The sequence below is a fragment of the Garra rufa genome, chromosome 4, assembly GCF_049309525.1.
Source record: "Garra rufa chromosome 4, GarRuf1.0, whole genome shotgun sequence".
NCBI classification, from domain to species: Eukaryota; Metazoa; Chordata; class Actinopteri; order Cypriniformes; family Cyprinidae; genus Garra; species Garra rufa.
The window spans coordinates 43,539,902-43,554,613 of record NC_133364.1 but is presented as its reverse complement, the minus strand read 5'-3'; the positions used below and the strand labels follow the sequence as shown (position 1 = coordinate 43,554,613).

General features: G+C 34.8%; 1 protein-coding gene across 1 annotated transcript in view; it reads right to left on the bottom strand.

Moving 5' to 3' along the window:
• Window positions 1–14,284, bottom strand: part of LOC141332959 (uncharacterized) — a 56,760-nt gene extending 42,476 nt beyond the window's left edge. The window contains exons 1-2 of the mRNA XM_073837915.1: window positions 14,024–14,284; window positions 11,224–11,699 (exon numbers count right to left, since the gene is read on the bottom strand). Of these exons, the coding sequence (XP_073694016.1) occupies window positions 11,224–11,699; window positions 14,024–14,195 (648 nt within the window). The 5' untranslated portion in view covers window positions 14,196–14,284. The remainder of the gene's footprint in view (window positions 1–11,223; window positions 11,700–14,023) is intronic.
• Window positions 14,285–14,712: the final 428 nt, after the last annotated feature.

Below are 14,712 nucleotides of genomic sequence, written 5' to 3'. Positions count from 1 at the left end.
TTCATTCACAAAACTACTCGTGTACTTTTCAGAGAAATTCATACACTGTCATTCTTTCTGATCGAGAGGAAAGTATTTTCTCTGTGAAGACATTCATTGTCTGTGATTTGGGGCAGGGGGAGACATGTTATGCAGTGGGGAAGTACTACCAAAAAGTGAAACAGGACATCTGCGGTCAATTTAAGAATCCTTGTTATTTCATCCCTGTAGGGAAAAGTCTTGGGCCTTTAGTTGCTATACAAGCATCTCAGATAAAAGAAAAGTGTCTGTTCATTAACACTGTGAACAGAAATGTTGACATTGTCTTCAAATTCATTAACCACAGTGAAATGCTCCGATGAATGTGGGATGATGATGATGATGTTGATGATGATGAATTGAATGTATGTTTTGTGGATTTTTTTTTTCTTGCTATGTTTAGACTGTAATGACCTTTCAGCCATATTCATATAGAAACTGCTTTAAGACAATACAGAAAACATTGCATTTGGTGGATGTAACAGTGAATGTGTGGATGTGTATGAGCTGTAATGTGAATCTGGAAGTGACTTGAAATTGGAAAAAAAGACTTGAATGACAAAATAAACAAAAACGACAAACCATTTTGTTATACATTTCCTTCTTTTCCACTATAAGAAAGAATTGACATTGTAAATGTTTAAGGAAAATATGTAGACATCATAGCTTTCCATCTCCTCTCACTTATTTGCCATAGTTAAATTCCATAACATGCCCATTACATGTGATAGCAATTTCACGTGTTCCCACGTAAGTTTTTTTTTATATATATTTTTATTTCTTAGTTATTGCCTTGATAATGGAAAATATGAGCTAGGCATCATGTATGACAGTTGCCAAAGTGAGATATGAGCAAAAATGACCAGATCCTGCCATGAGCTATGGAGACATATCTTGTATGTACATATAGGGCTTATATGTGGATATAAAGAAGCAATACAGGAAACCTATATGGCCTGTATATGCACATATATTTGTAAGTTCAAGGATAGGCTTGACAATACTTCATGGGATGACCTATATGAGGAGAGAAACGCAAATTTAGCATATCAAAAGTTTATGAGCATTATTTCCACTAATTTCAATGAATGTTTCCCTATGGGTAAATTGTCTAAAAAACAGAACACAGCTTTAAATAGACCTTGGTTTACAGTTGAACTAAGAAAACTGTTAAAGAAAAAGAATAAATTGTACAAAAAGTATGTTTCAAATCGTACTCCACTTATTTATGCTGTTTATAAATCTGCAAGAAATAAATATACAAGCTCAATTAGGTCTGCGAAAAAAAAGTATTTCAGTAATGCATTTCTTAAGTGTTCAAATAATGTTAAATCCACATGGAAAGTAGTGAATCAATTGCTTCAAAAAGAAAAGTCTACCAATGATTTACCCTCTGTTTTTCAGAATGGTGACGACTATTTAAGTAATCCCAAGGAAATAGCTGAGCATTTTAATAATTTTTTTGTCAGTATTGGTCCGAAATTAGCCAATCTAATTCCAGATAGTGATGGAAATCCTTTGGATTTTATCCATCGGTCATTTCCTGTTATGTCTTCATTCAAACCTATTGATAGCCATGAAGTAAGTGACATCATTGATAAGTTAAACCAACCGCAGCGGGCCATGACAATATTTCAGCATACCTTGTTAAACAGGTGAAGCAATCCATTCTGCAACCACTTTCTTATATTATGTCTTTGTCTCTGGAAACAGGAGTTGTGCCAGATGATTTCAAAGTTGCCAAAGTCATTCCCTTGTTTAAAGCTGATGATCCTTGTTGTTTTACTAATTATAGACCCATTTCTATTTTGCCATGTTTCTCTAAAATATTAGAAAAAATTATACATAAAAGGATAATTTCTCATCTAGATTCCAGTATGATTCTTTATAACCACCAGTATGGCTTTCGAAAAAATCATTCAACTTATATGGCTCTACTTCATCTTATTGATAAGGTTATTTCTGCACTTGAAAATAACGAGTTCACCTGCAGTATATTTTTGGATTTTTCAAAAGCATTTGATACAATAAACCACAATATCCTCCTCGCTAAATTATACAAATATGGTTTCCAAGATATCACCTATAAATGGTTATCAAGTTATGTTTCAAATAGAGCACAGTTTGTTTCTTTTAAGGGTTATTTTTCCAATAAAGCTAAACTACAATGTGGGGTCCCACAGGGGTCTATTCTTGGACCACTGTTGTTCCTCATTTATATAAATGATATGTTTAGTGTTTCAGATGTGCTTTCCCCCATCATGTTTGCGGATGATACAACCCCTATTCTTTCACATTCACATTTTAGTACGTTAATGAACAATGCAAATGTTGGCTTAGTTGCGTACACTGCTTGGTTCAAGTTAAATAAATTATCTTTAAATATTAAGAAATGTAATTTTGTTATTTTCAGTGGCAAAAAAACATACAACAAAGAACTAGCGCAAATTAAAATTGGGCCTGCTGAGATGCTTCAGTTAACAACAACAACATTTTTAGGAGTTATTATTGATGAAGGTTTGAGTTGGAGAGGACACATAGACTATGTTTGTGGCAAAATTAACAAGTCAGTTGGTATAATAAGGAGGATTAGCCATTTTATTACTACAAAATGTCTCCGTACCCTATATTACAGCTTAATTTATCCGTATTTGTCATATTCTAACATGGTGTGGGGGAGTACATTTCCAACAAAGCTACATAGAATTCTAATTCTCCAGAAACGGTTTGTCAGGATAGCGGCTCGTTCAGGTTCACACACATCTTCAGCTCCGCTATTTAAGAAATTGCAGATTTTATCAATTTTTGACATTAACACCTTCCAAATATGTGTTTTCATGTACAAATTATTTTCATCAGAAGGAAAGATTCCTGGCCAGTTCACGCTATACTTTAAAGCTAACTCAGCTGTTCATGCCCATAATACTAGGCAGGTAATGGATCTCCATCCTCCAAACTTCACCACATGTAGAGGCCAATTTTCAATAAGATTTAAAGGTACACAGATATGGAATAGATTTTCTCATGTGGCAAGACAATGCACCTCAATAGAGAGCTTTAAAAGAGTTTTAAGAGGTCTGCTGATGAACTAGCTGGTGCAATTAGTTGATTCTATATTTTTCAGTGTATTTTCATTTTACTGAGAAATGCTTGTTGTTTTATCACCAGTATTACCATGATATTTTTTTTTTTTTTCTCATGTTTTTTATGAGTTGTATTATATTGTGTTTGCATTCTTTGGCTATTTTTTATTTTTCTTTGGTGGAGGCTTTGGATAAGCCATACTGGCTTTTTGCCTCCTCCGGCACTGAATATGCTACAGTATGTCCTTTGTGTTGTATTTATTTTAATTTGTGCAAAACAAATAAATAAAAAAAAAATATATGCACCTCAATTTTGCCTATATGTGGCATATACACTGTAAAAAATGATTCTGAGTTTTAGTCAGGTGGACAAGTGAAACCATGTCCTGTCAACTTGCAGTGTCTCAGTACACAACAGGATGAGTTGTACCAACCTCAACTTGAAGAGAAATTTAAAACTTTAAATAACATGTTGATATAACAACAAAACATATGTTCTCTCAATTTTCTGCGTACTGCGCATGTGCAAGGAACTCTACGTCATGATGACGTACTATTTTAACCAAGTTGATGAAGACGGGCTATCCGCCATTTTCTGCACGACAAGTTGCTGATCATGCCAGAACAATGCTAAACCTGCATTTGAACGAAAACAGATGGACGTTATGGACTGCAAATAATGAAATGAGTAAGTATCCCCTGATTAGTTCTTTTTTTAATGTTAATTAAGGCTTGTTTTGCTCACTGTCCGCGTTTTGATTTCAGGCTATCACATTTCGCTAACTAGTAACGTTAATGTTGCAACTCGATTAACAATCAGAAGAAACGCACATTGCCCGGCGAATTCATAGTTATTTTGGAGTAACGTTATATGTTACGCAATTAACTCGCTGACTGTTGTGAGACACGCTGTGCCAAGAGAACCGACGAACACGAGCTAACAGCTGATACCAAAGAGTATAGAAGTAACGTTACCTGATAATGAGCATTTGTGTGTGTGCTAAAAGCTAACGAACTATTACAGCCGCGGTTCTCGGATCTCCAGTAAAGGCACTGCGAATATGGCGAAATGTAAGTTAATAACAAATAAAACGTGCGCCCACTGGAAGATGAAGATCTATCAGTTATATCAAACACACTTTTAACATGAGGAACATGCAATAACTGTTCTGTGAAAACGTAAATAAAATTTGCTATTTATTTTTGTATGCACGTTGTTTGTTAAGCTTTATTAGATGAATCCTCCTTTCTGTACAAAGCTAAAGACTAAACATTTGTTTGTACATAACAGCCTTGGTCACTTTTTCAAGATTATGATGATGATTTAACTGATGTTATGATCGCAAATTACTTTATTTGAATGTGTTTGAGCATATTTTCATCTGCTGGGACGAATAGATATTATTGCTTGTGATGTAACCGTTTTTTAACCGATTCTGTCAAATGAAATTTGTAAATGCATTTGTTTTTATAGATCACCAGGCTTGTATCAAAGGACCGGAGCAAGTCTGTTTTGTTTCAAGGCCTAGAGATGACCATCTCTCAAAGCTGATACAGTTTTTCAGGTCAAAGCATCATGAGGACATTCCAGATATGACTTCAACACTGGAGAGCCTTGATAATGATGTAAGTACATTTATTTTAAATCAGTCTTTCTCTGCCCAAAATAACAAATCTGATCATTTACTCACCTTCATGTTTGTCCAAACCTCTATGACCCTTTTTATTTTAGATCATTAAAAAAGTGATAGTGACATATTTTCATACAATGAAACAAAAAGAATGTCATTCTAAAGCAGAAGCAGATGATCAGATTTTGATTAAGATTACCAAAAAAAAAAAAAAAAATTAATAGGATTAACTTGCATGGATTAATTGCTCACCTTAATAAATATTGTAAATATTGATTTAATGCAGACTTTGACAGTTTAACACTGATCATTTTCATTGTATCGAATGGAATACATTTTTATTTTTTTATTTTTTTTGGAGTGGCATGTTAGTGAGTAAATGACAATTATCATCTTTTTGGTAACCTGTCCCTTAAAGTGTTGTTACAACCCCAATTCTGCTGCTGGGGAGCCAAGATTTATAAAAAAACATGAAATACATGATGAGAGGGAGAAAAGATAAATGAATAAAGAAAAGCAAATGATTGAATGAATAAAGCTGGTACTTTAACCATCCTATATTTTACAGACAACAACCAAAAGATGATGACAGCAGCATTGCTGGGTACATGAGAGAGATTCCTACAAAATTCATGAAGACATGCAAGGTAAGCTTAAAAATGTACAACTCGTTTACACTAGTGCGTTTGTGTTTTAAAATTAAAACCTCGTCTACACTGGTGTTTACTCTGCTTACTGTGTTTCTCAGTCTACACTACACAACTGAAAACGCATGTCACATGACTATCGTACAGCCATAGATGTGTATAGGTAGATGCCCTGTTACTTAGATGGTAGAAGCATCTACATGCATGGAGCGTTCGAAAGGGACGTCTATCTATACATATATATTGATACAACAATTAGAGTGATGTTATTGTTTAAGATGGTTAAGCATACGCAGAGTGAATGTGGGCAGCCACGCCATCGTTATCAAAAGTCTCTGTTTTGGTCCATTTACACTAAAATGCAACCCTGGAGTTTTCAAACTAAAACTGGGTCTGTAGCTTATTCAAAAGTCTCCATTCAAAAATGCACGAGTACTGTAAATGTTAACCGTAGCAAAAGTTAGGCATTTTAAAAGGAATACGCACTGGTGTAAATGGAGCTTTATGAAAAAACAAGTGTAAACTGAACATTAGGTCTCTTAATTTTCGGGGGTCTGGGGACTATGTTTGTGTAATTGCTTTTGAGTAATAGTACCTTGTTTTGTTTATGTTCTATAAAGCCCAGTGACCGTGAAGAGGATGGAATCAATGGTGTGGCGATTGGACTTCTATTGGTTGTGGACAATATGATGGGACGTCTCCCATTCTTCTACAATGACAATGCCCTGGTGATTGAGGAAGAATTGGTAATGCGTCACCTTAGTGATGTACCTAATGCTTTTCTGAACCTGATGGGCCTGGTGTTCACATTAAACCTCGACTACCCAAAAGATTCACTTATGATTTATCTGTCTATTGGAGTCTGATCAGACTTCTACACCCAAGAATTCAATCCTTGAAGAGCAAGTTACTGCGATAAGACATAAAACAAACTGAATATCTTTTTCCTTCTTGTACTGGTTTAAAGTTTAAAGGAGAAGTTATCTTCCAAAATTAAAATTTGCAGAAAATTTACTCAGCCACTTGACATCCAACTTGTTCATGTATTTCTTTCTTCAGTCACTAAGAAATTATGTTCCTTGATAAAAAATATTTCAGGAATTATCTCCATATAATAGATTTCAATAGTACCCCACGTTTGAACTTTCAGAATGCAGTTTAAATGCAGCTTCAAAATTCAAATGACTCCAAATGATCCCAGCCAATGAACAAGGGTCTTATCTAGTAAAACAATTGATCATTTTCGAAACAAATTAAGTTTATATTCTTTTTAACCTCAAAAGCTTGTATTGTCTAAGTTCAATTCAAGTTTATTTCTTTAGCGCTTTTCACAATACACATCTTTGCAAAGCAGTTGTATAGAAAATAAAAATATTTCTACTATATATTTTTAGACTTGGACAAGAAAGTATATTAATTGTCAGTTTGTTTTGAAAATGACTGATCGTATGCTAGATAAGATCTTTATTCCTTGGCTGGAATCGTTTAGAGCCGGGTGAAGCTGCATTTAAACTGCATTTTGGAAGTTCAAACCTGAGGCACCATTGAAATCCATTAAATGGAGATAGTTCCTGAAATGTTTTCCTCAAGAAACATAATAATTTATCGACTGAAGAAGGAAAGACACAAACATCTTGGATGAGAAGGGGGTGAGTAAATGATCTGTAATTTTTTGTTTTGAAAACTAACTTCTCCTTTTAAGAGCATTGTTGTTTTAGATCTGATTGTTTAAATGGAACATTGGTATTTTTTATTTTTTGTACAAAGATTGTTTTTGTTGTTTTTTTGTACTGCTTCCTCTTTCCTTGTCATGTTTCTACAATTGGTAATTGACCATTTTTGAATAGTTTAATGTGAAGATTTTTTAACACTGCTTATTGTGAATTCTTCATGCACACTTGTTTCTGCAATGGAAATATCTGATAATGACAATGAGAGTTATTTGTACTATTTTGGCACTAAGATGTGGTGCATAGAGGGCATAGGGTTTGTGCATAGGGAAGTTTACACTTGTTTGTGTGAGCTGTGTGTATATGTGAAGGTTTTTAAATGCAATGTATCTGTTTAAAAAATAAATGCTGAGAGTTTCAATTTTGCTGTTGTGTTAATTTCATTTAAAAAATCTGATTCCAAAGATATCTAAAACTACTTGTCAAAGCAATGAAGTCCAGTAAACTCAAGTAGTTAAGTTAGAATATTTTGGAAAAATAAAAATGTTATGTCAGTTAGACTTGGTTAATGGTTGAGAAAACATAAAAAAATAAGTTGACTCAAAAAATTTCAAGTGTTCTTTAATTGATATAGTAAGTTGGCTCAACTTACTGTAAGTTATTTCAACAACTACATTTAAGTTGAGTGAACTTGACACCTAGTGTTTGCTAAACTTAACTGAGTCATTGCAAAAAGATGACTTGACCAAGTCAAGTTGAGTCAACAAATCATTTTTTACAGTGTATACGCATATATGCAGCATATATATTATCATATATGCGCATATATACTGCATATAGGTTTCATATATGCGCATATATCCTCATATAGGTTCTTTCCATGTGGGGTGGCCCTTTGCTTCTTTCATTGGATGCCAGTTCTTGGATGTGAGACTTAGCTCTGCTCAGCAGTGGCGAGGCTGAGATATGCTTCGCTCTTCTTGGCTCTTGTTTCAGCTCACAAGCATCTTTGAGTTCTTTTCTGACCATGTAGAGCTCATCGTTGACATCATGTAGATGCTGGGTCAGATTGTCTATTTCAGTGCTGTACCTTTCAAGATGGTCTTCTAAGGCACTGATTTCAGCATTCTTGTCGCTGATGACGTTCTTGGCTTTCTCTAGTAGCTGTTCGGCATACTTGAGTCTGTTTACCAGGTCTCTCTGGGCAGCCTTTGCTTGTTGCTGGTCAAGTTGACCTGTTGTCAGGGCTGCTTGGAGCTTTTTAACTTGTTCCGTTGTTTCCTGCTCCCTCTCGTTGGGTGCTTTGAGTTGATCTTGAACTTTCACTTCCAGCTTGCCTATGCGGCGTTGAGCACGTAACAGCTCCTCTTGAAGATAGGTGATCTGCTTGTCGCTAAGTTACAGCTGGGTTGTGAAGGCATAGCTTAGGGAGCTGGTGATTTTGACTAGCTCCTCGTGGTTGTTGTTCTGGCTTGAATCTTGTGTCAGGAACCTTCTCAGGATTAGGATTATTATTAGAAATAATAACAGTTCAAAGGTCTTGGGGGTGAGGCTGTTCTGTGAGGAACAAAAGGTCAAGAGGGTGTAGAAAGAATTTCAGTGTCCTGTGTCCTCAGTGGGGGAGACACATAACAGAAATCTCTAATGATTCTCATATGATGTTCAAGATGTGCATCTCTTTGACAATTAATCTTGGTTACTTGCTCCAAATTTGACAATCAACAAGGGTCCTCTTTTGTTAATGTTGCAAGTCCCTATTTTAAGCTTGTAGTTACTTGGTTGCTTCAAGCTAGCTGGCTCTAGAGTGTCAAATTACCCCTTTTACGACAGGGGTCTGGTCTTGCTGGAATTTGAGGCTTTAGAAGTGTTTTTACTTCTAATCGAATCTCCCAAATTGTTTGATTCGCGCTGATATCCTACATAACCAAACAAAAGGTCGGTGCTATATCAACCCACCATTGGGTTATCTGTTGGGTCATTTTTAACCCAACTGTTTTAAGTGAGTACAGAAACGTCTCTATCGGAGTTAAGTGTATACCTTTGTCCATATTAGGGACTTCCTGCATGAATGAAACATTATATTACATATATTATATTACATGTATATTAACACCTTATTTTGGGTAAAAATAGGAATAATAATACTTTTCACTAAGTTTTTTTTTTTCCAGTGTAGAGGAGTTTTTTCCTCTCCCTCAGTGAATGCATATGATTTTTTTTTGTCAAAGATATTTAATCATAACTTGTTATGGAATAAATCCTTATACCTTTCTAAACATTTATAGTTACGCATCCTGCATGTTAACAGGTCATGGTGCAGTTTTCTGTCAAATAAATAATCATTAACAATAAATATAGTTTTGTTTTAATGTTTAATTTTTGGTAAATAAAGTCTGAAAACCTTTCTTGTTAAAGTTCAGATTTTATTGTTATGGTTCAGATTTTGGAATTCATGTTAACACAAATAATGATAGAAGGGAGTTAACAGTCTGAAATTTTTCTGTGTTTATATATATATATATATATATATATATATATATATATATATATATATATATATATATATATGTGTGTGTGTGTGTGTGTGTGTGTGTGTGTGTTTGGGGGGGGGGGGCAATGGGCAAGTTGAGTCAAAAGGGAGGCCCACTGTCTTAAACTTTGAACGGAATTGCGAAAAAGTTTATTGACACTTATCTACACCACAGGTGATATAAGAATTTAGTTCATGAGCATAACTCCAACATGTTGGGTTAACTTCACAAGAGTAAATGTCCTGCTAATGCACTTTGGGCGATGGTATAGTTGAGGCATAATTATCCAATACAAAGGGTTAACCTTCTGGAGTAATGTTACTGGCAGCAGTAACCACCTCACCGCTCTAGTGACTGCTCAATCGAACTACTACCAGGTACCACACCTCCTAGCGGAAGAATTTTCCCATTGTCTCAGCCTGAATCAGTAGCTATGAAAGCCTACATATAGGAGGAGTTAGATAAAGGTTTCCTAAACCTCACCAGCCTCAACTGGATTCTTCTTTGTAAAGAAAGATGGAGGTCTTCGACCCTGTTGATTACCGTGGACTCAATGATATAATGTCAAGTTTAGGTACCCTTTAGTTCCTGCCACCCTTGAGCAGCTCCATCAGGCCAAATACTTCACTAAGCTTAACTTGCGCACTGCCTACAACTTGATCCAAATCAAAGAGGGAGATGAGTGGAAGACGTCATTCTGTAAGTCCAATGGCTACTATGAGTACTTGGTTATGCCCTTCGGGCTCTCCAACAGTCCTCCGGTGTTTCAATCTTTCATCAACGATGTGTTCCGAGACACGCTGAACCAATGGGTATTCGTGTACACTGATGATATTCTAATTAATTCTAACACTGTACAGGAACACATTCAATAGTGAGATCCATTCTAAGCCGTATGATTCAGTACCAGCTAAAAATCAATATGAAATTGGATCCCATTAAAATCCTGTAGAAATTATCCTATAACCTATGACTTGTCCTATAAGACAATCCTAATACAATCCTTTAGGAATGGTTCCAAAATATCATTATTAAGCTGACAATGTTGGTGTCAGAAGTGAGCAAGTAATTAACGTGTGCCAATTAAATTCATGCACACTGATGTTAAAATGCTAACAGTGTCCTTTATTGTGCTTAAAACAGTGCGCTTCAGTGAGCTTTTTTCAATTCATGATATACAAATGTAAAATTCTCACTTTCTAGACAGAGCAAACACATTGTCCATAGTCCATATTATTCCTTACATGTTTATGCATTAATCTCAGTCCAACACAATCATATAGCTAGTTGACACACAAGTGTACTATGGAGAAAACACATTGCTTAAAAATGTGAATTAGAATTTGTATCATTGTAGGAGCCCTGTATAGGATTCTTGTTGGAATCCCGTAGGATTTTTTTTTTTTTTTTTGACAAGGGAACATATAGCAGATTCTGATAGGGGATGTAAACTTTGACCTCAACTGTAATTGTGGTTGCCGAGAAACGAAGAGGCGTATGTCTGTAGAGTAATTTTCAACAGCTTGGAATGTGGCTCAACCAATCAGAATCAAGAAATGGTACTGTCCATTCTAGACATTTTGTTTGAAAAACTTTCCACACTAAGGGGATCGGTTAGACTTCTCTCTATTGTGAATTCTCATGTGTCTGTTAAGGTTTTCTATTTGATTGAAACTCTTTCCACACTGTTTGCAGGTATAAGGCTTCTCTCCAGTGTGAATTCTCATGTGTCTGTCAAAGCCTCTTTTCTGAGTGAAGCTCTTTCCACACTGTTTGCATGTGTAAGGCTTTTCTCCAGTGTGAATTCTCATGTGTCTGTCAAAGCCTCCTTTCTGAGTGAAACCGTTTCCACACTGTTTGCATGTGTAAGGCTTCTCTCCCGTGTGAATTCTCATGTGTCTTTTAAAGCCTTCTTTATGACAGAAACTCTTTCCACACTGTTTGCAGGTGAAATAACTCCTAGCTCCTGTCATTTGAGCTCTTTTTTGTTTAAAAGTATTTTCAGACTTTAAGGAAAAAAAAGATTTTTCTCCAGATACGAAATCAGGAAGATTCTCAAACTGATCTTTCTCTTCAGTTTCATTCAGTACTTCACTCTCCTCTTTCAGCGCTGTTCGGTCTAAGGTGGAAAAACAAAGAAATAAAAGTTAACTCCAGTTTAATGGCACAACGCATTAACATCAAAACATGTAAATATGTAATGCATGTATGCTAGATCCCATACCAGGGTGTCCGAACCTGATCCTGGTCGGCCGGTACCCTACAGAGGGTACCAATTTAGTATAGGCAACACCTATTATCTATTAACTATTAAATACGACTTTTCCCTCAATAAATTCCTAATTTGCTGCTTATTAATAGTTAGTAAAGTAGTTGTTAGGTTTAGGTATTGGGTAGGATTAGGGATGTAGAATAAGGTCATGTAGAAGAAGGCATTAATATGTGCTTAATTGGTACTAATATATGGCCAATATTCTAGTAGTATGCATGCTAATAAGTCAAAGTTAATAGTTAATAGGTGTTACCTATTGTAAAGTGTTACCCTACAGAGATTAATTTCTATATAATTTCTATATATATATATATATATATATATATATATATATATATATATATATATATATATTAGTGGTGGGCCGTTATCGGCGTTAACGTGCTGCGTTAACGTGAGACTCTTTTCTGCCGTTGCTAAGCAACCATGACCTGCGCTCTCCATAAATACGCTAAAGTTTCAGCAAAGGATAAATGGATTTTCAGCATTAAAAATAGCTTGCAGTAGCTCTGCTATTATATTTATTAAAAAATGTTTATTCCTGTATAAGCTGTTCCTCCAACTTGCCAGTGCTTTCAATGTTATTAAGGGAAAGGATGAAGCTGATTGGTTTGGTTCATGTCACATGACCTGCGGTGTGCTTGCAGCATCCTGAAAAGTTGAGATGTTTTTACCTCGATGCGGCGCGTTCGCGAATTGAAAAAACGTGCCTAACAGTTTAGAAAATATGTTCAATACACTGATCTATATAATTCTCTATTATAGATCAGTGGTTCAATGACACTATCTGGCCAACGAGTGATGTGGATGTTGTCACATGACTGCATTTTGGTTCGTTTCAACTGGTTCGGACCAGAGCAATCAGTGTGGTGTGAAAAGGACCCAAAAAGGCAGAAAAATGTTACAATGTATCATTTGTTGCCCTTGGTCCGGACCAAATGAACCGAACCACAGATGTGAAAGCACCCTAAAAGTACGGTGTAACATGTACACCCCCCCTTCACACCAAGGGGAAACACTGGTTACCATAGATATATATACGTAGATGTATATTTTTATCACACTGTACAACAATAATACTGTTTTTTTATTACAGTAAGGGCTAAGTTTAGGGTTGGGTAGGTGTAGACATTAAAAAAACACAATCTAATAGGTAGAAAAAATAATTTCATTGTTAGTTAGTTAGTAAACACAAGTACATCTTATTGAACATAATTTATTTTCATCAACAAATTATCATAGAACAGCTCTATCTAGCAGTTTGTGATGCAGTTTGGAAACAGGAAATGAGCCCCTGGTCTAATGTGCCACCTGGCTTGAGAAACCCGATCTCAAAGACTTACTTTTAGTCATTATTTGGGTAGCACACATATTCTGAATGCCTTCGGCAGAATTCAAATTATCCATTTTAATCTAGATTAATCTAGATTAATTCCAAGATTAGAGTGATATTAATCTATATTAAAAAAAATATCTATGCCCACCACTAATATATATTTATTTATTTATATATACATACACAAGATATAGAGGTGTACAACTTACACAATTACGATCTATTGTCAGACATGCTTTATATTTACAGCACTGTTTTCTCCTATTTTGTACTGTTTGTAGACAACATGCAGTAGCCAAAAATAAATGATTCTCTTAGATACTTTTGCATAATTAGCTAGAAATTTATAGTTTTAAATATTAGAAGTAGATATTGGATTTCATGTTACGGGGAAAAAATTATATATGTAGTTTAGGCTAATTCCATATTAATGTTACAACCTAAATGCATGATGTCATAAAATAATAACAAATGCCTATTGCAAAAGTAAGGAGGAAGAAAAATTACTAAAGTATAAATGTGTAAATACAAAAATAAATTAATGAGTAAATAAATGTATAAATACATAAATGTAGTATAACACAAATTTTACAATTAAAAATTACACTTTTGACAGAATTATTTATTCATTAATTTATGCACATCTGCATTTATTTCTGTTCATTTATTAATTTCTACATTTATTTATTCATATATAGGATATTCTCAGCTGCCCTTGAAGGTAGTATTAGTATTTGTCATGTGATCTCAACACTTCTGTTAAATGTCTCTACATTTCTTCACTCCTGTGACATTCATAATATAATTCATTTCAGCTTTGAGAATAAAAACCAACCTGTTTGTTCCTCAGTATCTTCATGTTTGACTCTGAATGTTTCATCAATCTTCATGTCTTCATTCTCCTCTTTAATAAACACCATCTTTGTTTGTTCCTCAGTATCTTCATGTTTGACTCTGAATGTTTCTTCAATCTTCATGTCTTCACTCTCCACTTTAATAAACACCATCTTTATAATTTATAATAGTTTTTATTTATAATAGTGTGTCACATGGGTCTCTGTTGATTCTCCAGGAGTTTTTCTGTGTGTTTGAACACTTTGTCCTGTTTGATATGAGAATAATTAATAGAAAGAAAAATCAATGCAAACTTAATCTCTGTGTGTGTCTCAATCAGCTCCTAGTTCAGTGGTCAGTGCACTAGTAAGACAATCAGAGTTAATATACTTATATATAACGTATAATATATATATATATATATATATATATATATATAAATTACACAGAAGCTTCATATTTGGGTAGACTATTTTTGATCTATATTTGGTATTCGATTATCATATCTAATATATTACACTTTCATGAAAACAACAGCGGTTGTGTTTGTGTTTGTTGTTGTTTTCATTGTATCGCAGTTTGTGGTGAGCGAGCGCTGATTCGCTTTGAATCACTGAATCATTTACGAATGACTCGGTTCAATGACTCGGATTGTCATCACTTCATTCCAGCACTTAAACGATGAACTGA